The sequence below is a fragment of the Canis aureus genome, chromosome 33 (assembly GCF_053574225.1).
Source record: "Canis aureus isolate CA01 chromosome 33, VMU_Caureus_v.1.0, whole genome shotgun sequence".
Taxonomy (NCBI): Eukaryota; Metazoa; Chordata; class Mammalia; order Carnivora; family Canidae; genus Canis; species Canis aureus.
In genome coordinates this window covers 16,506,041-16,533,505 of record NC_135643.1, presented here as the reverse complement: position 1 = coordinate 16,533,505, position 27,465 = coordinate 16,506,041, and the positions used below count along the sequence as shown (strand labels likewise).

The window sequence follows — 27,465 nt, the reverse complement described above, 5'->3', positions numbered from 1 at the left end:
ACATTTATGTTAAATCACCAAATCTTATTTTTATCACCTAAATATTTCTGAAAGACATCTACTTCTATCCCTCCCCATGACAAACACCACTGCCTTGGTTTCCTTTGAGTTGGAGCACCAGCCTCTTAAATGGCATTTTTTCAGTCTGTCATGGTCCAATGGCAGTTGCAGAGTAGATTCTCCACTTGTCAGTCACTGAGTAATCCGATTTTGTTACCCCCAGCCCCCATTTAAAATATCTCAGTAGGGGTGCCTGGATGGCTCACTGGTTGGCTCAGGATGTGATCCCGGGGTTCTGGGATTGAGTCCTGCATCGGGCTCCTTGTGCAGAACCTGCTTCTCCCTCTGCCTATGTCTCTGCCTCTCTCTGTTTTTCATGAATAAATAAATAAAATCTTAAAAAAATATAACTCAGTAGCTTAACCTTACCCCTTGAATAAAGTTTAGGAACTTTAACCTAATTTACAAAATCCTTCATGATCTTTCCCTGTCTCCCTTTTTTTTTTTTTTTTTTTTTTTTTAGCTAAAAAGGAACCATGTTCCTATTCTACCTCTCTTCTAGCCACTACAGTCTTACTTAAGATGCTTACATGTGCCAAGCATTCTTTCCTTCAACCCTGAGAATATTCAGTTGCCCTTGCATGAAGCATCCTTCCTTCCCCATTTCTGGAATGCTCTTCCTTTTCTTTTCCTGGCTAATAACTACTCATCATAAACATTTCTGTCATTCTACCTGTTGGTCTTATACCTAAGGAGGTCCTCCAGTCTCTTATTTCCAGAATAGTTGGTGTTTCTCCTTTTGTAGAACTAATCACATTTGCAACTATTTTTGATATTTCTATTTTCCTTCCTTGTTCTGTGATCTCACAGTACAGCATATGGTAGTACTCAGTAAATATTTGTTGGGTGAATACATTACCATATAAGAATTAGAGTAATCTCAATATTTTTGCCATTTCAAAGCATATTTCTTTAGATATCAACATGCATCAAAATCTCTTTTAGATAGGACAGGTATAAATACAAATGTATTGGTACTAAATGGTTTGAGATACTAACATAAATGTTGATATATTCTATTTTCTTACATTTAGTGTTGAAAATAATCACCAAAAAGGATTTAGCAGAAATTGATCAATTAAGCCAATACTGAAGTATTTGATTTAAGGATCTATCAAATCTTGATTGGCTTACTCATATAGAATACATAGAAAGTGTCAGTGCATTTATATGCAATCACATATTTTGAGTGTAGTATTTTTATTATTTTTTTCAAATTAAACTAAAAGATACAAGCATATTTTTGCCCCTAAAACTCAGTTCTCATTTGTCATATCCATGCTCAAAAATTCTTTAGGGTCTTTTATTTACCTACAAAGTAAGTTCCTCAATCTCTTTCCAGTCTAGACTATTCTCTCCATGTGTTTCCTGCAGTCTGATAAATTAATGTCATTGCCCACATGATTTATTCCAATCGATGTGGCATCTAGAGTCTCCCACCACCTGAAATGTCCTCTTCTCCCTAACTTTACATGTCTTAAACCATATAATTTTAAAGTTCCCATTATTATGCTATCAATTTCATACAATTGTTTTTCAATGTGTTTTCTCTGTTTTGGGTCAGGTTCCCAAGGAAATAGCTCTGAAACGGGGATTTGTTTGTGTGCTGGATGAAGTGCTCCTAAGAAAAGCGCCTGCAAGAGAGTGTGAGAAGAGGGGCTGGAAAGGGAGAGGTGAAACAGGGATGGAAATATAGCAATGGCTCAGCTTATGCCATCTGGAGTTATCGCAATTGGAGGCAAGGGACTCAGACCACTTTGCAGTGACCAGTTACTGGGTGCATGCCATTTCAGGAAGAAGGTAGAGCAGCTCTCTGCTGCGCAGGGCAGTTCCTGGACAGAGGCTTAGCTATGTATACCTTCCCGGGAAAGAGCACCTCGGCTGAGAAATGGGGATCTGAGTATGGACCACCACACAGTACACTCTTTCTAATATTCCACAGTTTCTGTTTTTACTACACTTGGGGACTTTTTTTGTATCTCACCTTAGAGTATAGCTTTTTGTATAATAATGCCAATATTGACTACTAGGCTCTAAATTTGTTTTTGGGTAGTCACATAAAAGAGTTTGAGTAATACATTCCACACTGGAGGCACGTGATAAATACCTGTTAAAAGTGTGATAAATACATGAATGAACAGAGCGTACTCTTGGAAGCTGTTTCAAAATTAACAATAAGAAAAAAAAAGAAAATGATTGCCATTTAATTTTAGAACAAGTCTGCAAATAAAAATACTCTGCCCACATTGCCTGGGTGTAATATTATTCCACAATCTAAGAAAGACAGTAGATCTGTATGGATTAAACTGATTTCTAAATGTCCCAGGAAAGTGGTGTTCAAACCGTGGTTTTAAGAAGTTAATTGTAGTAGGAGTCCATCTATGGAGATCCTCTCCCACTCTTTTCCAGAGCAGCTCAGCTTTTTGTTTTACTTATTATTTAGTTTAAAAGGCTTGCAATCCTTCTCTAGGGCATGTAACATCAACAAATTTAAATTGTACAACATGAAAACTTCTTACCAAAATATATACTACAATTAAATATAGGTTTTCATAATACACTAAAGAATGCATATGTGTGCTAATAAACTTTTTGCCACAGGCACTTTTAAAACTACAGTCTATGCCTTTAGAATAGCCATCTTGCAGACTCATCAAAGCACGCTCCAAATTCAAGGCATTTGAAAAAGCCACATTGAAACTAAGACATTGTTTATATAATATTTACACATGGCACTTATACCTTTGATTTCTTGGTGTGTGTATTTTCTTTAGCCAAATGATTTTGACAGTAGTTAACAAAACTACTACTATGAACAAGGAAAAAAGTAAATTGTATGATAAACAGAACATAGTGTTGGAAGCCAAACAACTTGGTATTAAAACTAATTTGCTTTGTAATTAACCCTTAATAAGTCATTTAATTTTTCTGAGGCTCAGTTTTCTCCACCCTAAAAGTGGGGAAGGACTAACTTTATTTTACTTTGCTATTCTAAAACAATATTGATTACTAATAATTTCTTTAGAAGTACAAAAATAGTAAAACAAAAATAGAAAGATGTATTCTTTACCTAATTAAAACATCTCTTTTCAAATAATACCTTCACAATACTTAATAGCAAAAACACTTGCAGCATATTTATTAAAGATGCTATTTATCATCAAAATTATACAAGTTTAGAAGTGGAAGCTAAAGCAGTTAGCCAAGAAAAGTTTTTATTTCATTATTTTTTAAATTCTTTCTATCATTTATTTAGGGAAAAAAAAGTTTTGTGTAGTAGCACAAAGTGGCAGACATTAACCTAGAACCCAATAATTTCCAAACATTAATTTCTGATCTTAGAGTAGCCATGAGAACCAACCTCTAGAAGGAATTAATGTTTCAGTGCTATAACAGGAGAAAGGCTCTGGTTAAGTCTTATTTCATAAAAACCCCAAGGATATAGATGCTTACTATTAGAAAGTTTTGTAGAAAAAAAAAAAAATACGTGACCCAGACTGCCACCTTCAAAAAACACTGGCATACTGGCATCTTGCTATCTGTATATATGTAAGGATTAAAAGCCTTGGTGCTAAAAAATAAAAGGCATTGCAAGCAAATAATTTCTACCATATACAATTATACAATGTCAATTGGTACCATATTTTTACTTAAAATGTAGGGGGATGAAAATAAACACTTTACAAAAACATACACTTTCCTAAGAAAATTGAACCCAAGTTAAAAAAAAAATTTATGGAACCAGATAATGATTTTAAGAATCTATTTCTGTTGATGGCAGCAGCAGCAGCTGATTGGCCTATATGCCAAACATATATGGAAGCAAGTGCAATGCCCAAATGCAGACAAGCAGAGCACACAGCACCACTCACAAAAGATTCAGAGAAAGCAAACAGTTTTTCCAGTCACTGTCAAGATGTCATCATCAGCCAAAGCACTCAGTGGTTCTTCAAACATATCTTTGGTAATAGCTATGTCAGATTTTCCCTGAATATCTTCAAAAAGTTGTAAGTGTTTTAGAGCCGATGTTTTGCCCTTACATAAAATAAGTTCTTTCAGTGCTTCTGCTAACTCTTATCTCCATTTCGGAGAGATGGTACTCATTCCTGTGGTAAATATATATATTTATATTTATACTTTTTATATTTATATTTATATTTATATTTATATTTATATTTATATTTATATTTATATTTATATTTATATTTATATTTATATTTATATATAGTGTCCATCCAGGGGTTCTGCAAAGCAAATTAACAATTTCAGCTGTCAGGAAGGAGTATGTAGAAACCTCAGCTACTACTGATCTTCTGATCTTCCTTAACTCTGCATAAGCCTGGATGAGAGCCTGGCTGGCTTCCTGGCTCAGCCAAGACATGACTGTGCTGTGAGCACAGCAATAAGCATAAGCATAAATAAGCATAAGCATAAGCAATGTAGTTCTTCAGTACCGCCATGTTTGAACCACTTCTCTACTTGCTCATTGCTCTGGTAGTACAGAGCCATGAGGTGATGAACCAGATGCCTGCATTAGCTTCATCCCGAGAGTCCAGCATGAGGAAAATCAAATTAAACTTTGATAATAACTTGTGAAGTAGATGAATATTTCCAATGATTGCTCTTTTAGGATTCCATTGAGACTCAATAGAATTTGCTGCTGCCAGGATACAGGTGCACGCATGGAGATGACAAATAATCCCAGCCTTTGGATAGAGTTAGCTGTACCATGACTTTGTGCAATGCTGACCTTATATTTTCATTCATCTTCTCAAATTTATCAATACAGCACATGCCATTGTCGCTTAGGACAAAGGCACTGGCTTTCATGACCATCTGCCTCATCACAGGGTCTTTTGCTACATACACTATTAAGCCAGTCCCAGGAGACCGAGTTGTGGATATACTGCAGAAACTGGGACTTACTGATCCTAGGGTCACCACATATCAGGATGCTGTTCTCAGCACAAAATCTGTCCCTTCCCATATGACTAAAATCTTTCCTCTTCCCAAGCAAGAGCTGAAGCAAGATTCTCTTTTTTTAAACCTTCATGTTCTTACATGCTTGGTGCTGAGGCTGAAGCAATCCTCTCATAAATGCCCTGTTTTCTGTAAAGCTCCTTAAGCAATACCACATGCTTCTCTGAAAAAAGTTTTCATTCTATATCTTCATCTGTTTCTTTACACAAATGTTCTGCATCCATTTTCTGATAATAAATGCCATCAATGTGGGTTTTGTAGACAGACTTCACATTACTCACTCTTGAATTGACTCAGTAAGAACAGCTCAATAGATGTCTGTAATGTTTACTCTGTCCCCAGGTTGAACCTTGTCAACAAGAACATTGTGAGTAAAGGATGACAGTGTGAAGCATCTGCCTTGCAGGCATATTTTCAGAAGACTCTTGAAGTTTGATCATGTGCTTGTCTGAGAACACTGAGTACTTGTGGGTCACACAGGGCTCAGGGATTTAGCCACGGTCCATTTCCATTAAGGCAGTGTGAGTGCACACTTGGCATTGCAAGAAGGACTTCTGCTTCTCTGGAAGGAAGCAGCTGGGACATCCTAAACAACATACCACTGGTGGTGATAGACTGGTCAGTGTCTTACAAATTCAGGTTTCTCCAGTAATTAGTTTTCAATACCCTGAACAGTCCTACTTAAATCTGATGTTCTATGATTGAGTCCAGTAAACGGTCAAAGAAAAGCTCATTGACAGCCATGTTAAAAGTTGAGATAACTACTTGTGGGTGGTAGATGAGCTGTCTATACAGATTTTTGTCAAATGATTTTATTCACAGTTTACACTTTAAAATGGCTCCCCAATACTATTAATCACCCATCACTACATACACAAATGTCCAGCAATATGTATGGCAATATTGTCTTCTTTAGCCAGAGGGTCAATAAAACATTTAAGAAAACCTCCCAAATTTTCTTTGGACATTGCCATATTTATATATGTTGCTCAAATCACAAGATTTTGGCCTAGGGACTGCTCACTGGGCACTGCATCATCTGTTGTTGACCCATCCTGCAAATTCACCTACAGACCCTTCCATGCAGACCCCATGGCCTCTGGCTCATGGGTGTGCCACTAACATCATAGCTTCAGGTTCCCTTTACCCAAGAGCCGTATGTAAGTACCATATGTCAGTGGTGAATCAACATTAAATCGAGGTGAATAGTTGAAGAATGCATCAGGGGAGAGCTGGAAAATAATGTTCCCGCATGGCACGAGTCCTGCAAGTCAGCTCTAGGCCAGGTTGGCATCTACTACAGCTCTTCTGTAGAGATGGAAGCCTCACCACTACATCTCTGAGATGGAGATGGCTTGGGAACCCCGCCTGGAACAGGGAAAGATGGCCACTCCTGAGGTACACAGGGTTCCCGGGTGTACCTGACAGGTCATGTTCCCACACAGCCCCTAAAAAAGTTTATTTTGAAGTTTCTAACGTTTTAAAAATATATAAAGTATTATAGTTAGATGGTAATGTTAATTTTGCTTGAGGATAATATCAATGCCCACTTGATAAAGACAAGAGAATAAACTATGAAGAAAGAAGTGAGAATAGGGGGAACAGGTGGAGGAGTAGGGGTCCTCACCTTACCTGTCCCCACCAACTTACCTGGATAACTTTCAAAACATCCTGAAAACCTATGAATTCAACCTGAGATTTAAAGAGAGAAGAGCTGGAACGCTACAGAGAGAAGGGTTTTTGTTTTTCCGCCTTTATAGGAAGGCGGAAAAAAATAAAATAAAAAAGAATCAAGGGGGGAGGGGCCCCGCGAGGAGCCGGGCTAATGCGGGGGGCGGGGGGCGGCGGGGAAGCCTCCGGACCGGAGAGCCCAGCCCCGGAGAAGCAGGAGCTTTAAAAATCTGCACCAGATTCTTCCCGGACGGAAAGGCACTGAGCAGGGAACTGGGGCAGAACCGAGGAGGGGCGGTGGGGCCTCCCGGCTCCCGGGGTCACTAACAGAGGAGGTGCGCCCGGGGGAGAGCGCCCCACACCCCGCGGCCGAGCTCGGTAAAGGGCTGGAGCGCCCGGCGGGGCCTCGGGGAGAAGCCGGGGGTCAGGCGGGGGCTCCGGGCGGAGGGGGCTGCGCCCTGCTGCCTTCGGGAGCCGCGGGCCGGGAGCGCGATTCCAGGAGAGCAGGCCCCGGACCCCAGGGCTCCCAGGGGCACAGCCGGGATCCTGAGCTCCCCCGGGACAGGTGGAGGTGGGGAGGGTACAGGACAGTGAGGACACTTCTGTCTCTGGGCACCCCCAAGCTGTGCAGGTCGGCGCCCCCCGCCCCCAGAGCATCCAGGCCCCTGCGGACTGAGAGCTGTGGTAGTTACTGCGGGAGCTGACTCCAGGGCTGGAGACCTGGCCACCGCCAGTGTTGTTCCTCCTGGTGTCACCCTGTGCCAGGGACGGAGGGGGGCCGCCAGGGAACAGGGACCTCACGGGGTAAACAGCCCCCACTGAGCTGTGCACCTGGCAGGGGGCAGGGCATCTCCCCCAGGAGCACACACCTGACAATCAGCCCAGCAGGCCCCTCCCCCAGAAGACCTGCTGGAAGGACAGGGGAAGAGCAAGTTCTTGACCAAGCAGCTCTGGAAAGCTCCAGGGGAAGTAGAGGATTTACAGTATATAGAACCAGAGGGTACCCCTCCTATTTTTTTTCTTCCTTTTTCTAGTACAACTCGTTTTTATATCAGACTGTAAATTTCCTTTTTTTTTTCTCTTTTCCTGCCTTAACTACAATTTTTTACACCTCTTTATTTTTAAGATTCTTCCTTTTTGACTTTCATATTTCTACAATTAGAGGTCCTAGATATATTTTCCACTTCTAGATTTCCTTCAACATACTCAACTTAATTTTGGGAGATATACAAGATATGTTTTTTTGCTTTGTGTTTTTTTGTTTGTTTGTTTGTTTGTTTGTTTTCTCCGCCTCATTCTGTTCTACAATGGCAGAAGTTAATACCTTCTAAAACATGACCAGCATGCACCCAGAACCAAGTGGATTACCATACTGGTTCATTCTGGGAGATTATACTCTCTTCATTCCCATTCTGCCCCCCTCTTTTATCTCATTTATGTTTTGGTGGTCAATGTTGGGGCCTTCTACAAGTATTTATAGTTTATATAAATTTCGTACTGAGCATCTTCTAACATACAGAACTTCATACACACAGAAACAAGAGGATCACCCTCTAGAACTCCTCAGGGAGACTATATTCTCCCTCCACTACAACTTCGTCATGACCACCATCTCCCTGTAGCCTCCCCCTTTGTTTTTCTTTTCTCCTTTTTCCCCCCTCTTCTTCACTGGAATTCTTGGCTTTTTATTTTTTACTACTTTGTTTTAAAATTTGTTTTTCACTTTAGTGGTCCTTCTGTTTTATATTGTTCTGATCTTTGTTTTCAATTTCTGGTCTCTGACCTTGGCAGAATCATCTAGGGTGAAATTTACTTAGGTCGTGGTTGATATTCTTGACTAAGCCCACTCATACAGCCACTCTGAACTAAGCAAAATGACTAGAAAGAAGAACTCAACACAAAAGAAAGAATCAGAAACAGTACTCTCTGTCACAGAGTTACAGAATTTGGATTACAATTCGATGTCAGAAAGCCAATTCAGAAGCACAATTATAAAGTTACTCGTGGCTCTGGAAAAGAAGGATAAAGGAATCAAGAGACTTCATGACTGCAGAATTTAGATCTAATCAGGCCAAAATTAAAAATCAATTAAAGGAGATGCAATCCAAACGAGGTCATAACAACAAGGGTTTATGAGGTAGAAGAAAGAGTGAGTGACAAAGACAAGTTGATGGCAAGGAAGGAAGCTGAGGAAAAAAGAGAAAAACAATTAGAAGACCATGAGGAAAGGTTAAGGGAAATACATGATAACCTCAGAAGGAAAAATCTATGTATAATTGGGGTTCCAGAGAGGGAGAGAAGGCCAGAAAGCATATTTGAACAAATCATAGCTGAGAACTTCCCTAATTTGGGGAGGGAAACAGGCGTTCAGATCCAGGAGATAGAGAGGTCCCCCCCCCTCAAAATCAATAAAAACTAACACTTCGAAATTTAATAGTGGAATTTGCAAATTCCAAAGATAAGCAGAAAATCCTTAAAGCAGCAAGAGACAAGAGATCCCTAACTTATATGGGAAGAAATATTAGATTCACAGCAGACCTATCCACAGAGACCTGGCAGGCCAGAAAGGGCTGGCAGGATATATTCAGGGTCCTAAATGAGAAGAACATGCAGCCAAGAATACTTTATGCACTAAGGCTGTCATTCAGATTAGAAGGAGACATAAAGAGCTTCCAAGATAGGCAGAAGCTGAAAGAATACATGACCACCAAACCAGCTCTGCAAGAAATATTAAGGGGGACCCTATAAAAGAAAGAGGACGCCCAAAGAAATAATCCACAAAGACAGGGACTGAATAGGTATTAGGATGACACTAAACTCATATCTTTTAATAGTAACTCTGAATGTGAATGGGCTAAAAAATCCCATCAAAAGATGCAGGGTTTCAGCCTGGATATAAAAGCAAGACCCATCTATTCACTGTCCACAAGAGACTCATTTTAGACCTAAGGACACCTACAGCTTGAAAATGAAAGGTTGGAGAACAATTTACCATTCAAATGGTCCTCAGAAGAAACCTGGGGTAACAATCCTCATATCAGATAAATTAAAGTTTATCCCAAAGACTGTAGTAAGAGATGAAGAGGGCCACTGTATCATACTTAAAGGGTCTATCCAACAAGAGGACATATCAATCATGAATATTTATGCCCCTAATGTGGGAACTGCCAAGTATATCAATTAATAACCAAAGTAAAGACATACTTAGATAATAATACACTAATAGTAGGAGACTTCGACGTGGCACTTTCTGCAAGTGACAGATAGTCTAAGCACAACATCTCCAAAGAAATAAGAGCTTTAAATGATACACTGGACCAGATGGATTTCACAAATATATACAGAACTTTCCATCAAAACGCAACTGAATACCCATTCTTCTCAAGTGCACATGGAACTTTCTCCAGAATAGACCACATAATGGGTCATAAATCAGGTCTCAACTGACACCAAAAGATTGGGATTGTCCCCTGCATATTTTCAGACCATAATACTTTGAAACTAGAACTCAATAACAAGAAGAGATTTGGAAGAAACTCAAACATGCAGAGGTTAAAGAGCATCCTGATAAAATATGAATGGGTCAACAACGAAATCAGAGAAGAATTAAAAAGATTCATGAGGGCACCCCGGTGGCTCAGCAGTTTAATGCCACCTCCAGCGCAGGGTGTGATCCTGGAGACCCTGGATCGAGTCCCACATCAGGCTCCCTGTAGGGAGCCTGCTTCTCCCTCTGCCTGTGTCTCTGCCTCTCTCTCTCTCTCTCTGTGTCTTCTCATGAATAAATAAATAAAATCTTGAAAAAAAAAAAAGAATCAAGGAAGGAAGTGTACATGAAGCACCTGCCACATAGCACACAATAAAGAGCGGCTGTTAGTCTTTAAAAAAATAAATAATAAATAAATAAAAATAAATAAATAAATAAATAAATAAATAAAAATAAAAAATAAAATAAAAAAATTCATGAAAACTAATGAAAATGAAGATACAACCATTTTACTAAAGCTGTTCAGAAAGATAGAAAGAGATGGAGTACTTCCAAACTCGTTTTATAATGCCAGCATCACCTTAATTCCAAAACCAGACAAAGACCCCCACCAAAAAGAATTATAGACCAATCTCCCTGATGAACACAGATGCAAAAATTCTCAACAAGATACTAGCCAACAAGATCCAACAGTACATTAAGAAGATTATTCACCATGACCAAGTGGGAGTTATCCTTGGGGTGCAAGGCTGGTTCAACATTTGTAAAACAATCAACGTGAAAGATCATATCAACAGGAGAAAAAACAAGAACTATATGATCCTCTCAATAGATGCAGAGAAAGCATTTGACAAAATACAGCATCCATTCCTAATCGAAACTCTACAGAGTGTAGGGATAGAGGGAACATTTCTCAGCATCTTAAAAGTCATCTACAAAAAGCCCACAGCAAATATCATTCTCAATGGGGAAACACTGGGAGCCTTTCCCCTAAGATCAGGAAAATGACAGTGATGTCCACTCTCACCAGTGCTACTCAACATAGAACTAGAAGTCCTAGCCACAGCAATCAGGCAACAAAAAGAAATAAAAGACATTCAAATTGGCAAAGAAGTAGTCAAACCCTCCCTCTTCACATATGACATGATACTGTACATAGAAAACCCAAAAGACTCCACCCCAAGATTGCTAGAACTCATACAGCAATTCGGCAGTGTGGCAGGATACAAAATCAATGCCCAAGAATTAGTGGCATTTCTATACACTAACAATAAGACTGAAGAAAGAGAAATTAAGGAATCAATCCCACTTACAATTGCACCCCAAAACATAAGATACTTAGGAAGAAACTTAAACAAAGAAGTAAAAGATCTATACCCTAAAAACTACAGAACACTTCTGAAAGAAATTGAGGAAGACACAAAGAGATGGAAAAATATTCCATGCTCATGGATTGGAGGAATTAATATTGTGAAAATGTCAATGCTACTCAGGGCAATTTACACATTCAGTGCAATCCCTATCAAAATACCATGGACTTTCTTCAGAGAGTTGGAACAAATAATCTTAAGATTTGTGTGGAATCAGAAAAGACCCTGAATAGCCAGGGGAATATTGAGTAAGAAAATCAGAGCCGGGGGCATCACAATGCTGGATTTCAAGCTGTACTACAAAACTGTTATCTTCAAGACAGTGTGGTACTGGCACAAAAACAGACACGTAGATAAATGGAACAGAAGAGAGAACCCAGAAATGGGCCTTCAACTCCATGGTCAACTAATATTTGACAAAGCAGGAAAGACTATCCACTGGAAAAAGGACAGTTTCTTTAATAAATGGTGCTGGGAAAATTGGACATCCACGTGCAGAAGAATGAACCTAGACCACTCTCTTGCACCATACACAAAGATAAACTCAAAATGGATGAAAGATCTAAATGTGAGACTAGAATCCATCAAAATCCTAGAGGAGAACACAGGCAACACCCTTTTTGAGCTTGGCCACAGCAACTTCTTGCAAGATACATCTATGAAGGCAAGGGAAACAAAAGCAAAAATGAACTATTGGGACTTAATCACGATAAAAAGCTTCTGCACAGCAAGAGAAACAGTCAACAAAACTCAAAGACAACCTACAGAATGGGAGAAGATATTTGCAAATGACGTATCAGATAAAGGGCTAGTATCCAAGATCTATAAAGAACTTATTAAACTCAACAGCAAAGAAACAAAAAATCCAATCATGAAATGGGCAAAAGACATGAACAGAAATTTCACCAAAGAAGACACACATAGCCAACAAGCACATGAGAAAATACTCTGCATCACTTGCCATCAGAGGAATACAAATCAAAACCACAATGAGATACCACCTCACACCAGTGAGAATGGTGAAAATTAACAAGACAGGAAACAACAAATGTTGGAGAGGATGTGGAGAGAAGGGAGCCCTCTTGCACTGTTGGGAATGTGAACTGGTGTGGCCACTCTGGAAAACTGTGTGGAGTTTCCTCAAAGAGTTAAAAATAGAGCTACCCTATGACCCAGCAATTGCACTACTGGGGATTTGCCCCAAAGATACAGATGCATTGAAATGCCGGAACACCTCAGCAGCAATGTCCACGATAGCCAAACTGTGGACGGAGCCTCAGTGTCCATTGAAAGCTGAATAGATAAAGAAGATGTGGTATATTTATGCAATGGAATATTACTCAGCCATCATAAACAAAAAAAACTCACCTTTTGCTTCAATGTGGATAGAACTGGAGGGTATCATGCTGAGTGAAGTAAGTCAATCAGAGAAGGACAAACATACATGGTTTCACTCATTCGGAGAATATAAAAATAGTGAAAGGGATTAAAGGAGAAAGGAGAGAAAATGAGTGGGAAATATAAGAGAGGGTGACAGAGCATGAGAGACTCCTAACCCTGGGAAATAAACAAAGGTGGTAGAAGGGGAGATGGGCAGGGGGATGGGGTGACTGGGTGACGGGCATGAGGGGGGAGTTGACAGGATGAGCACTGGGTGTTATACTATATGTTGGCAAATCAAAGTCCAAAAAATATATACAAAAAAAAAAGAAAGAAAGAAAGAAAGAAAGAAAGAAAGAAAGAAAGAAAGAAAGAAGTGAGAATCAGTAGTCAAGCTTCAAGACTTGATCAAGTCAATCACAAAATATATCAAGCATCAACTGCCTTACAATATCTAGTTTGAAAGCAGAGGGGAAATAAATTCGATTCATGACAGTGGGTACATACATGCACACACACAGACATGCATAATTAAAACTCCATAAAATTTTAGGAATAAATACAATGACAATATGTATTAAGGACACCAGTCTTTACTGAGGGCAATAAAAATATGAGTATATGGATAGATACCATATCCATGGATAAGAAGATTTAATATTTTAAAAATTATAATTCTCTCAAAGATAATCTATAAAATTCATATAAAGAGCAATGGCTTGGGGGTTATGATAATACCTGAGAGAAATAAACATTTGAGAATTGACTGCTTTTTCTTTAAAAGAAATGTGGAAGTACCTACTTTACCACTTCATAAAATACATAGTAGAGCTTCAATACAACAGTGTCCTGGAAACCACCACCTTCCCCCATATAAATGTACCAGACATTTGCAGTACTTATGTTAACTGCATTGCTTAACTTTTTTGTCTCACCCCCTTAAAAAGTCTATAAATTAATTAAAGGACAGACCCTCATTCTTTCACTTGTCTCCTTACAGGAACCCATAAGCTTTGCAAAGTATATATAGCATGCCCTTAATATAGACATGCGCTGGTTACTTGAATGTAATTAAATTTGAATTACAAATTTGGTTACTTGAATGTAATTAAAATTTTTATCACTAGAATGTTCCCATTGTAATAAAGAGCCTGACCTCATTTGTGATGTTTGGTTGCTGCTTTGTTTCTAAGCTTGGTCTCCCTTGACCCTTTGATACCACATCTGGACATGTTGATCAAGAAAGCTCATCCTGCACCTCCTTCTCTGATACCAGTAAGAAATATAGCTGTTGATTTCTTTCTATACCTTGGGCTTCCTTTTCCTCATTAGCCGCCCATCTGGGCATGTTGTTAAAAAATTTTCATCCTATACCCCCTTCCCTGACAGCAGTAGGAAATATAAGCCTTGAAAATCTCTAGCCCAAGTAAACATAATGTTTTCCAGTCCCACCTCCTAGCCACTAGGAAGACCTGGCCCACTCTCACTGCTTGGCCAAGGCCAGCCTGGACATCCCTGAGCCCACTCTACTCTCCTGACAGATCCTATATGAGTAGTAATCTTTCTTTCAAACTTTCTTGGTGTGTATAGTATTAACAACCTTGATATCTGAATGGGATGACCAAAACATTCATATGAGGCATATGAGACATTTATATGAGGCATATGTATTATATGTATTCATATGATACAGTTGAGCAAAAAATAACTCCATTTTTTAAAAAGTAAATTTGAAATGTGAGACAAAAAATAATGAAATTGAGCATGTGATTCTTGGTCTTGGGATTATGAGTTCAAGCCCCACATTGGGCCCAGAGTTTACTTAAAAAATTAGGAAACTGAATATATGCAATGATATACATCATTCAAACTTAGTCTCTAAATACATAGAATGGATATATTCCTTTAAAAAGTGTTACTGGCCTGAAAGCTTACTTGGACAAATATATAAATATTTGCCCCCAAGTAAATGTCACAATTATTATATTAAGTTATTGTTTTGATTATACATTTTCCAACTGCAACTTTTTATCATTTTGTATATTGAATTGTTCCATGAGAACCACCTACATATTATGGTATCTCTCTTTCCCTCCCACTAATACTTTCACTAAATAAGTATCTCCTAAACAACCTCCCAAACTATTATCCTGTATTTGTGAGAAACCTTCAGAAGAATGAATATATTCAGGTTCCAGCATCTTAGCCAAACCACAAATTAATAAATTGGCAGGCTCAGAATCATGTTCAACAACTTCCCTTGGATTCAAACCTGCCAAATCTCTACATAGGCAGATAGGGAGATCTTGGCAACACTTTGAGTTTAGATTTGACTTATTCATTTGTTAGTTGGAATATCTTACTCTGCCAATATATTCAATGCATTTAATTCTCAAGCACTTCTGTTGATAAGAGCCTAAATTCTCATTAAAGTGATTCTTTTAAAAATAGGAAACATATCAAGAGAAAGATCCAGGCTATTCTCCATTTGCAACATTTCTTTCTTCCACGTCTAGTCTTTTTGTACATCTAGTTCACTTCTAAGGATAAATTTTTAAATTTTTCTTTGGCTTTTCTAAATACATTCATATTTCATTTGCCTGTTTCTCTTTTTGTTTCAGGAGAGAAAGGTGAACACATCAGAGAGAAGAAGGATGGGTAAAATAAGGAGCATAAACTTCCAAATGTCTGTCTTCTTTGTGTAAAGGGTACAGGAGAAATTTGTTTGTTTTATTAATCATTTCATTTTAAATCCAAGAAGCTGTGTGAGACAAACGGAAAATGCCAGCAAGGATGACATGACAAAGAGGCTAATAAACTGCAGAATGTTTATACCGTTGAGAGGAGCTAAACAGCATAAAGTGCCTCCCGGGAACGGAACATGTAGCTCAGCCAAAGCGGGTCACAGCCAGGCTAAACACCACACTGACAGTGAAGAAGAAGAATGCACCAAATATCTCAAATAGTTCATGAATGCTGCCAAATATTAACTGTTTATGAATTATATCTTTATTATAGGATAAATTAAAGATCATCTCCTCTAGTATCTTACCATGTATCATGTAATCAAAACACAGTGAAGACTTGAATTTATTTTTTTCAGTTGATGGTGGATATTAAAGAAAAAGAAAACCACAACTATTTGTACTTTGTGACTGGTACCAAAATAATTTGAGTATCTCTAATCCTAATGGTATAACCAAGGCAATTTAATATATTTCAACCACTAACTTCATACTTGCATACAATTTCCCAGCAAGTAAGTAAGGGCTTTCTGACCTTGTTTCTGTTAATATTTCATTTCTGTACTTTGAACTGATAACACTGGTGATGAAAAACATCCTTTTAAAAAATAGCTCATCAAAACATGACTGATTGGGATATCTGAGTGGCTCAGTAGTTGAGCGTCTGCCTTAGGCTCAGGGCGTGATCCCAAGGTCCTGGGATTGAATCCCGCATCGGGCTCCCCCACAGGGAGCCTGCTTTGCTCTCTGACTATCTCTGCCTCTCTGTGTGTGTGTGTGTCTCTCATGAATAAAGAAGTAAAAATTGTATAAAAAAAAAAAAAAAGACTTATTGTATCCCCTTTACGTGAAAATTCAGAAGAGTGAAACATTAGTCATAAGTTACCTTCTTGATGGTCTCTAGCATGGAGCGCCCTCCCTGCCAGGGCTTGGAGTTCTTTCTGATACACGATAGACTTGCCATGCTGTGCCATTTTCGGTCCTCCAGTTTCTTATGAAAAGCATTAGCAAGCAAAAGCACCGTGTCATATATGTAAAGGTTTGAAATCTGAAACGACATTAGATGGTAATCATTAGAATCATGGATGCCAACCATTGAGAATAGGAGAAAATCATCAGCTCAGCTGCCATTCATATCAGAGATGGCTGGTTTACTGGCTTATTTGTTAAGCAAAAAGTTTCTTTTTTTCATTTCCTGAGCAATTTTGCCATTGACAATGAAGTCTTGTCTGATTGTATGCCTCAATTGCTTTTTCAGCTTATTTAGGTGTGAAAGAGGAGATGAAAAAGAAAAGTTTCGACGGAGGTGAGGCTGTTAGTGTCAGACCTTAGAAAATCACTGGCCCTTCTCTCTGAAGAGGTAAGGATCTAAGGGCTTCAGATTGGAAGGGCCAACTGAATAATACATTTTCTGAAGATGTCAAGTTTTTGCATTCTGATTATTCAGATGGAGAAATATCAACTCGATCTTACATAAAATGAGTGTCATAGGTACAAGAAAAAGGAAGCGGCCAGCTGTGTCTATATGCATGTCTATAGGGATTTGTGATGAAAAAATGAGAGAACACAGCACCATTCATAAACGTTACAAATATCAAGGATCTATACAAAAATTATCTAAGTATACACAGGCATCGCAATTCATTAACATGACAAAGACTACAAACTACTAACTGTTTGTGAATATATGTTATATTAATGCTTTCTTCTTCCAAAGTAATCATGTCATTATATATAAATCGAAAAAATGAATCATGAAAATTTCAGCTATGCTCTATTGCACTCTTACACTTAACTCCTGCCAGAAGTTCTACCCATATTGTCAATTGTAGAGGGTGTTTATTTTTCAAAGAAATTAGAAATTATTTAGAAAATATAAACACCAAGAGATGCCCAAAGTCAATAAAAGATTTTAAATGTTGCATTTTTACTTCTCTGAAGGAAAAATAAAACACAAAGTAAAAAAAAAAGAGAAGTCAATGTAACTATGAAAGTTAAATCCATCTTAAAGTATTTAAATTTCTTCAGATTTTGAAAAGTATCTTATTAGCATAGTTGTTTTCTTGAAAACAAAGGGAATAATATGTTGATTGCCATTTGCTTATAATTAATTACTAAGGAATCTTACGAAATTGCCCACATCACAGAATGCCACTAAATTTCAACTACTGGGATGACAGTTTAATGTTATGAAAAACTGTAAGTAAACACTTCCTAACAGTGCCTTGTGAGTTATCTTTCATTGTTAGGTGATTCTTAATCATTTGTGTTTGTTAAGCATCATTATATATGCATAGTACTTAGGGAAGGCAGGCCTTTCTTTAACGAGACATTGCATACTCTCGTGCACTATGTGAAATACCAGTTTGTTCTTTATAAGGAAATATTAGGGCAGGCTATTCTCACCTTCACCTCCCTGCACCTCCCTGTACCACCCCCTGTCAGAGAGACTAGAGGGCATGGCTAAATCTGCAATGAAAGAAGACTTGAAGATAAAAGTAGTTGAGGAATCAAAATTCAGTTTGAATTAGACTGTGAAGGAAAACATTTGGACATTTTCTGAATAATCTGCAATAATCTGGCCTCTTTCAACCTATGCTTGCTTCACTGCCTCAAACTTTCTTGTTCTTATCTCTCTAGCTCTCTTTGGCTTCTTCCTCTGAGACTGATTGCTTTAAGTGTGTATATGAAATGGTTGGGGTAGCACTCTTTGATGTCTCTTTACCGTTTTCTGACTAGCTGACTTCTAATATTTAATTCACAGGTCACAAGTTAGGTGAATCCCACACTGAACAACTTCTCAGGACTCTACTTGTTTCCAGGCTAATCTGGCAGTCTTCTTTATCTCTCCTAACGTTCATGTTACAAGCCTCAATTACAACGTATCATAATGCTAAGATTTGTTTTTTATATCCGGAATATAAATAGGAGTTCCTTCTGGATAGGGGCTCATAGTGTCCCAATGTTTCCCTTTGTACTTTTGTTTCCCTTGTTTATTTCCTCCTGGCTTAGCCTAGAGCCTAGTACACATTTAGTTTTTGATAAATAGTTGTCAAATAAAAGAAGACAAAGACAAAAAAGTCAGGTTTGACATCAGGTTATGTTTGACAGGAGTCAAGATATGAGAAACCTGGCAACTTGAGTCCCATCCAAGTCTTAACACTGCCACGGCTCGGTGTCTTTTGCAAACTTTGAAGTATCTATCTTGAGCACCCATGGGGATCCTAAACGTGAGTGCCTTGTACTTGATATGTGATCGGTGTTTTCGACAAATGACTGTCTCTCTTCATTTGCCTACATTCCAAACTATGGATTCAAAAGGGGGTGATGACATTCTCTGAGACTTCTGTTACCCCTCCTATTACTTCTTTCTCAGGGAAGTGCCTATTCAGTTCTGAGGTTTGTGCTCTTTCCTATGCTATAGTACTGACCTGCCATCACCTACTGTTCTCTTGGTCACTCTGTATTCATGAAGTCTTTGACTCCTCTCTCTCAGTGCTTCTAAACTATCTCTCAGGATTAAAAAAAAAAATGTCACTGCAATTTCTACAGAGATAATTTTAACTTCTATTCTAGCTACAACCAGCACAGATGACTATTTACTGGAAACAAACACATACCTCCTCTAACATCTTAAACTCCATTTTCCCACCATCTGACCAATCCTTTCTCTCTTTCTTACTGTGACTATGCTTGTTTTCTGACTTAACTGAGCCACCAGCACCCATCTCTTTTATATGACAGCCTTCTAATATTTCACAGCACCCATCACCCTGAAATGTCCTCTTTCCTTCAATTGTTCATCATTTGGTGTAATTTCTACACTGCTCATCATCTCAGCATTTTTTTTTTCTTCTTTCTCTTGTTTTTTGATGTTTCTGTTTAGAGTTTAGAACTCATAACAAACACATTATTGCAGATGTGATCTGACTAGGACATTGTAGTTAGTATAAGGGGTTATCTCTCTTAATCTCCGCAACATGCTCTGATACAGAGACCAAGATTACATTAAAATGGTTTAGAACAAATAGGACTTGTGCTATGTTCAAACAAAATTTGCCCTCATCTTAATAACCTTAAACAGCTGTCAAACCAGGTCTTATCCACCCAGACTTCCAGTAATGGTTTTGAACTTATACTTTATCTCTTTGAAATTTCAACTTTTAGGTTTATTAGTTAGTGAATATTAATAATTTGGATCCTGATTATATAACACAGCATAAGCTTTCTCTCCTAGCTTTATTTCATTTACAAATATGATAGGCATAGTTTATTCACTTTTATTTGTATAATGGAAAACATTTGAAAATGCAATGTCCAAGAATAGTATTTTGGGATGCCACCATAGAGAGTTCCTTGCACTTCAAGAACAGAATTTTTACCAATATGGTTGAACATTCTTTTAGTTCCATTATTTAAAATTGAAGGTAAAAGACGTTATGGATATTAGAAGTACTTAAAGCTAAAAAATATATCTGTGCTATGTTCTAGTTTGCAAAAAGATTTGGAAAATAAAGTGGTAAATTATTTGAAATATCACTTTTAATTTTAAATAAGCCCATAAGTTATAACTTTAGGATAATGAGACTTTCATCTATTTTGAGCTTTTCTTCTTTTTCTTTTTTTTTTAATCTGAAAATAGAGTGTTTACTTCTAATAGAATATCTTCTATTCTTAGGGATCCTTTATTGAAAATATTTGTGTGACATCAATCTATCTCGATTTTTTTAATGCCTTCCTATAAGGATCCCATAAGAAAATTTGTCAAATACTACATAAAAATCAGTATGCAAGATATCCCAAACCATATATTTAATAACATACTCTACAGTTTATCCAAATATAAACATTTAGAGTATAAAAGTCTATCAAAATATTTTTCCTTCCCTTTAAAACTCGGAACAATATCAATGTCATGTCTTTAGGTCTTCTCAAGTATTTCTCTAGTATTTCTAAATCATGATCAGATCTATTGCTTCATTTACTATTCTAACTTATTTTAGGCCTCATTTTTAAAGCAGTAAGGCATACTCTTACTATCTCCAAACACTTGCTCCTTATAAACCAGTGGTTTATTTTTTTAAATAATTTTTACTCCAGCTTTTCCAATTTGAAAACAAGTGTTCTTAGATGAAGACAACAGAAGCAGAAAAAAAATTTAAACCTTTCTGTTTTCTCACTAGCAGCCAAGCCAACATTAGTTTCACCAAGCAGTGAATGGCTCCTCTTCTTTGCTTCATATATTGTAAAAACATTGTTTCTAGAGCTAAAAGTTGCCTTCAACATTTATTTTGCAACTTCAACTCACCCCTGATTTTTGTTTTTCTGACACCAATCTAAAGATTTGGAAAATTTGCTTTTGTTCTTTCTAAATGTTCTCTTTCTATGTACATTAAATTAAATAACAGCCCAGAGACCTCTACGTAGGCTTACTATACCCTCTTTGTAGTACTGATTATTGTGATTTTGTAGTTTGGGTTTCTATTTAATAGTTGGGTCTCTATTTTTAGAGCTCACTTGAGTCATATTTTCATACTTTTACTTTTCTGAGTTATTTTTAATAGTACCCTGCTGATAAAAGTCTGTCTGTGGTCATATTTACTTGCAGTTTTTTTTTTTTTTTATGGGATCCAAGTTAAGAAGATTATTTCTCTGAAGGAATCCTCTACTCCCACATTTTTAATGCATATTATTCTTATTATTCTTGTTGCTTCCTCTAACTTCCATGAGATAAAATTTTCAATAAGATAAGGCTCTATATCAAATGCTCTGCGTTTAGTGGAACATCTTGAATTCAACAGCCCTGCATTTCTATTTTTAATTATATAAATCTCCACATATAAAAGTTTCTGTCAGTTTTTTTTAATTTCGAATATTTTGTCAAAATCTATCATGTATACGATGGAAGTTATTATGCAACAAATCCTCAAAGAAAAAATAAATTTTCTTATTTTCTTCCATCTGTGGGTTTGATGGGAGTAAGATGAAGGTGTGGGATAAGAGGAGTGGTGTTTCCTGTATATCCTTAATTCATCATATAGGCCTGGGGATATGAAGATAAATAAATAAAATACTTATTCCCTGATTTAAAGAAACTCATTAACTGAATCAGAAGGATTAGGCTTTTGGGTGGATGTGCTTTAAAATACCATATAGTTGGGACACATGGGTGGCTCAGCAGGTTGAATATCTGCCTTTGGCCCAGGGTATGATCCTGGAGTCTTTCTGCATGGAGCCTGCTTCTCCCTCTGCCTGCGTCTCTGTGTCTCTTTCTGTGTCTCTCATGAATAAATAAATAAAATCTTAAAAAAAAATACCGTGTACTTTCTGCTTTCCCAATTTGTACATTTCCCACAACTTCCTTTTACAGGGATAGACCTTAATATTTCAAAATTTTCTTAATCAAAATTCTTCCATGTTTTTCTCCACTTAGGATTCTCCATTTTTCATATCAAGTATGCTCATGACCAATTAATATGAAAAGATGGGTCATAATAAGCATATCTGTAAGACTGGCATTAGAATTTAAACATGCCTTGTCTAGGTTTCAAAGTAACCATTGCTTTCTCCTTAACTACATTCGAAACCACAAATATTCATGAAATTGCAAAACAGTATGGTAGGTGTGATGTAGTAAATAGAGAGAGACGTGTACTTTATGGACTTTATGATACCAGGTCCTGGAGGAGACATAGTCTAAAAGAGCCTACAGCCTAGTTGGGAGCACAAAGTTCTGTGGGCAATGGTTCTGTTCTGGAGCTAGCTACCTGGTAAAGATATGCTGCTCTTGGGGCACCAGGTTTGCTCAGTCGGTTAAGCATCTGCCTTCAGCTTGAGTCATGATCCTGGGGTTTTGGGATTGAGCCCCACATCAGGTTCCCTGCTCAGCAGGGAGCCTGCTTCTCCTTCTCCCTCTGCCTACCACTCCCCTGCTGGTGCTCTCTCTCTCTCTCTCTCTCTGTCTGTCAAATAAATAAATAAAATATATATTTTTAAAAAGATATGCTGCTCCTTACAATGGTAATAAGTACAAAGAAGCGTTTAGGTAAATAGTAATTCATCTAAAAAAAATCCAAAGCTGATCAAAGATAGGAAAAATGTGCAGAAGTCTTTCAAAAGAAGTCATTTTAAAAAATGACCTTATTTATCTAGTATTATTGGGGATGGACTAGTTCTCTTTGGGTTATATTTCTAAACCGTTCAAACTGAGCATATCTAAGCACTAAAATATTTTTGATACAAAACATTTTGAAGGAATGGCTTCCTAAAATATATATATTTTTCTGATTTCTGAAATTGACCATTACTTTAATCTTTGTTGCTACCTCAGAGTTATTGTTTAAATACTAACTAATAATGCTAGCAGCATACTACAATTATACCCTTAGGAACTATTTTATGACACACAGTTGTTTTTATAGGAAAAGTCCCACATTGATAGGATATTTGAATTAGTATATCTGATTAATGTATTTTTTCCTGTCCTTGTCTTGCTCAGAAAGTGCTCCAACTGTTGCCAATGTGCTGGCCTTTGTAACACCCCATTCAAACTGATGTATTGAGATTTCTAGTGCAAGGGAAATAAAACTAAATAAAACAAAATCTGATTGATTTCCCTTAAGAAAAAAGATATCATAGGTTCCAGGTGAATATTTAAAGAACCTCCTTATAAGCAGGGACTTGATGTTCTCTATTTTGCTGCTCAGAGATTTTATTTATATACTTTGAAATTCTTTGCTGCATTCTGAATAGTAAAGGTTTCAGTTATATCCCATTATATCCCAGCTGATTTGGATAGGATTATGTAGCACTACAGTATCTTTTGCATTTCTAAGTAATTTTTGATGAATGTCTTCAAACTGTAGACCAATTAAAAAAAAGAATAAATGTCTATGTCCTCGTTATGCCAGAAAAGTCAAGTAAATTTAGTAATTTGGAATTTGGCAGTAAGGAATATCAGTCATTGGGCAGCCTGGGTGGCTTAATAGTTTAGCGCCGCCTTCATCCCAGGGCCTGATTCTGGACACCCAGGATCAAGTCCCACGTTGGGCTCCCTGAATGGAGCCTGCTTCTTCCTCTGCCAGTGTCTCTGTGCCTCTCTCTCTCTCTTTCTCTCTGTGTGTGTCTCTTATGGATACATGAATAAAATCTTACAAAAAAAAAAAAAAAAAAAGGAATAGCAATCACAAATTCTACCATGGTAAAGGCTATGGATCTACTTGCTGAGAAGGAAATAACATTTACCTATTACATTTTTATTAAAAGAGTATATATTTTGCTATAATGACATCAAAAAGATCAAAGACAAAATCTTAGCACTCCTGCATCAGACTTACTAAATTTCTAGGGGAAGAGAATAGTTCAGAAAATGCAAATATGTATCATTCTGAATTTAATACAACTGTTAAGAGCTCTCTCTATAATTGGCCAATGAAGCACCTTGAAAGAAATACTGTAGCACTTAGACTATACCTCCATATTCTGAGCAAATGGATCCTTTGGATCACACAATGTTGAAGATATTCGATGGTTGCCACGGAAACATCGCTGACTTATATTCTGGGGGACTGGAAATGTCTGCCGGATGATTGTTAACCTTCCAATTGACCTTCGTACAAGTTCCTGAACATCCACATCATTTATTTCCTATAAGATAAGAAATGAAAGAATTAGAAGTGCTTTAATACAGTAACAGAAACACAAAACTATTAATGAGCTGTTATCTGTAAGTGCTAAGGTATTCATTACTGTAATGCATTTGCTTAGTGCTTAGTACATATTGCAATGGAAAAGTACATGTTCATTAAAATGATCAACTCATTTGTAGGTGTTGTTAGTGCTTTAAATTATATACATTAATGCCTACATAATCCTAAATGGAGAAATTGCCTTAAATGCATCTTATTTATGTTAATTTTGTAGTGTGTTATGTTGAACATTTCAGAAAAATATTTGTCTAAACATTGACAAAGGCCATGAAAAGGGGGATTTCAGGTACTCTGAGTACCCAGGAGATGGCTGCAATGTGAGTGTAATATGTTTTGTTCCAAGCAATGAAACATGAGGTTTTTAAATAAAGCAAGTAGAGAAAGCAAGAGGACATTAAAAAGAAAATATTTCCCAGTTATTTCTTAGAACTACTGGTGTCAATTCATACATTTCTCTTGTTAAAGAACATTAAACAAAGTGTTCATAAAGATGAAACTTTTTTATTGATATAAATGTGAACCAGGATAAGCAAATGAAAAAAATCTCAATGTTCTTTATCCAAATTGATGTTATTTTGCATATGAGTATGTGTCAAACTCAAAAAACATATTTTCTACTTCCTTTACTTCCCATCTCCCAACTCCAGACTTAAATTTTAAGACTTGGCTCAATCGTGGATGTAGAAGTAATAAAAATGAAATAATATTTTCATAATATAACATCTGTTCTAACTGGAATTTGAATAGAAATGGTCAGAATAAATTTGGGTTTTAAGGCAGCGTTTACTAAGGCAGTTTGTGCTTCATAGTGTCTATTTGGAACATCTTAAATCAATGAAGCCTTTGTAATTAACATATTATTGGTTTCAATAGATTCTTACAGTAGCAGAAATAAAAGATTTGACACGATAAATTTTGGACTGCAGTGAGCATTTCTTGGTTTTGATTCAAAGAACTATTACAGAATAATGAAAAAGAAAAAAGACCATCTACAGGTATAGAGTGTCTTCTTTTCCTTTCTAGATCAATTACATATTATTCTCACTTAAAGCACATATGATCTTTAAAAGTCATCTTTATTTTTGATCTTTACAAAATATAGATTTACTGAAAATAAAATAACACCTGCCATCAGCTGTATCCAGTATAATATCCTGGATTTCTAGTCAATTAATCCTTAATGTACCGTAAAAAAAATGATTTTTCTCATTTAAAACGCTGTCTTTTTTCTTTAGTCTATGTCATTTCACTAGTCACCAGAAACATTATCTGGCAAAAAGCAGGTCACTTTGTAATTCTCTATCATCTACTCACAAAGCAGAATTAAACAGTGTCTCATCAACTGCATTTCAAGCCTTAAGTTTAACCAGAAAACTGTTAAAAGTAATTAATATTGCTATTCCTTGTCTTTACTTTTCTTTCCTTCTTTTTCTTAAATTCTATGTTGTACAGACAAGAGTTTTCATTTAAAAGACAGAGATCCTACCACTATTCTCATAATGATAACTAAGTTTTGTTATATGTGTGGTCTTTTTCTTTAGTTAATACTAAGCTATTCCAACATTTTGTCCAACAGCACCATCTGTACTTGCTCCACACATGATGAACTACAAATCAGCACATCAGTACATAGACTTACATTAACTCTCTATTATATATCTGACAAAATAGTAAGCATGTCACCTATTGTCTTATTTTCTGCTGAAAACTACATTTTAATTCAGATATTGTGATTCTTATTTTATAAATAAAATCAGAGAAATTCCAAGATCTTCATTCAAAATATTCTTTATTCATGGTGTGAATTTATAAATGTTAAAAAAAAATACTCTCCAAAGTAATTATACAAGAAATCCATACTTCCTTATGAGAATTATTTAAATTAATAGTCATGAATGATAGAAATTAAAGCTATAAAGATGTATTATTCTAGTATTGAACGCCCTGATGATTCTATAAGGAATAATAAAGAAATGTATCATGAGCCAAAGTCTTTAAGGGGACTATTTTCAAGCCCACAAAAAAGGATGGTTACCTTTTATAGGTTTCGAAAGCTGAAGCTCTCAGGTGTCTAAACGACTAAACTATATCTGAGGAAATGCCAATTTAAATTGAATACATTTGCCTATTATTATTTGGGGAAAAGGAAGTAATTTTCTGGGAGGAAAGAATCTGCCATTCCGAATAAAGTTAACAGACAGTCTGTCTCAAAAAATTCACTTGCAGTTTCAGTTTTGACACCTGATCTCAAAAAATAGTTTGATAGTGATATGAAAACTTGATTAGGCAGCTATTTTATATTTACAGAACTTTACTTCTGCATTTCAAAAGGTGCATTTCAAGAGTGGCAGATGCAATGTTATGTAAACACTGAAAGTCAAATGAATACTTAATCTATCAAAAAAACAAAACATAAGTAAACTTCTATAATAAAATATGAAACTATTCTATAATCTATTAGAATCTACATTGTTTTAATAATCTGAACTTGAAAAAATGTGTAAACTGTATAAAAAAGATTTTAAAAATAACTACATAAATAACAAGTTCAAACACTCACTCTCCCCAGCCTCCAGTACCACCAAATTATGCTAATTTCTTCAAAGATGTACTGAAATTTTCTGAATTTTATTTTATTTATTTGTTTTTTAAATATTTATTTATTTATTTATTTATTTATTTATTTATTTATTTATGATAGACACACACAGAGAGAGAGGCAGAGACACAGGCAGAGGGAGAACCAGGCTCCATGCCGGGAGCCCAACTCGGGACTCGATCCCCGGAACTCCAGGATCGCGCCCTGGGCCAAAGGCAAACACCAAACAGCTGGGCCACCCAGGGATCCCCAAATCTTCTGAATTTTAAAGAATTTCAAGAGGCTGAATAACAAATTGTTTGTCCGTTCTGTATTCTTTATATGAATTAGTATATTTGTGAATAAGAATTAATAATGCAATTAAAAAAACATGTTTATTATATATAACTTTTCTATTTCTTTAGGAATAAGGCATTCAGTCTTTTTTAAAAAAATAATTTACATAGATGATCAAAATTACTAACAA

At 36.6% G+C, this 27,465-nt stretch overlaps 1 protein-coding gene, 1 long non-coding RNA gene and 1 pseudogene across 4 annotated transcripts in view; 1 reads left to right on the top strand and 2 right to left on the bottom strand.

Annotated features, from left to right (window-relative positions):
- Positions 1-27,465, bottom strand: part of GRID2 (glutamate ionotropic receptor delta type subunit 2) — a 1,464,312-nt gene that overhangs the window by 539,255 nt on the left and 897,592 nt on the right. For all 3 annotated transcript variants that reach the window (XM_077882884.1, XM_077882885.1, XM_077882883.1), the window contains exons 6-7: positions 24,165-24,338; positions 16,579-16,740 (exon numbers count right to left, since the gene is read on the bottom strand). In XM_077882884.1, coding sequence (XP_077739010.1) covers positions 16,579-16,740; positions 24,165-24,338 — 336 coding nt within the window. The remainder of the gene's footprint in view (positions 1-16,578; positions 16,741-24,164; positions 24,339-27,465) is intronic.
- On the bottom strand, positions 3,940-6,473 carry LOC144303917 (DNA replication licensing factor MCM4 pseudogene; annotated as a pseudogene).
- Positions 24,235-27,346, top strand: LOC144304356 (uncharacterized). The gene is made up of 3 exons (XR_013371255.1): positions 24,235-24,417; positions 25,274-25,395; positions 27,102-27,346. It is a non-coding gene; the product is annotated as an uncharacterized LOC144304356 (long non-coding RNA).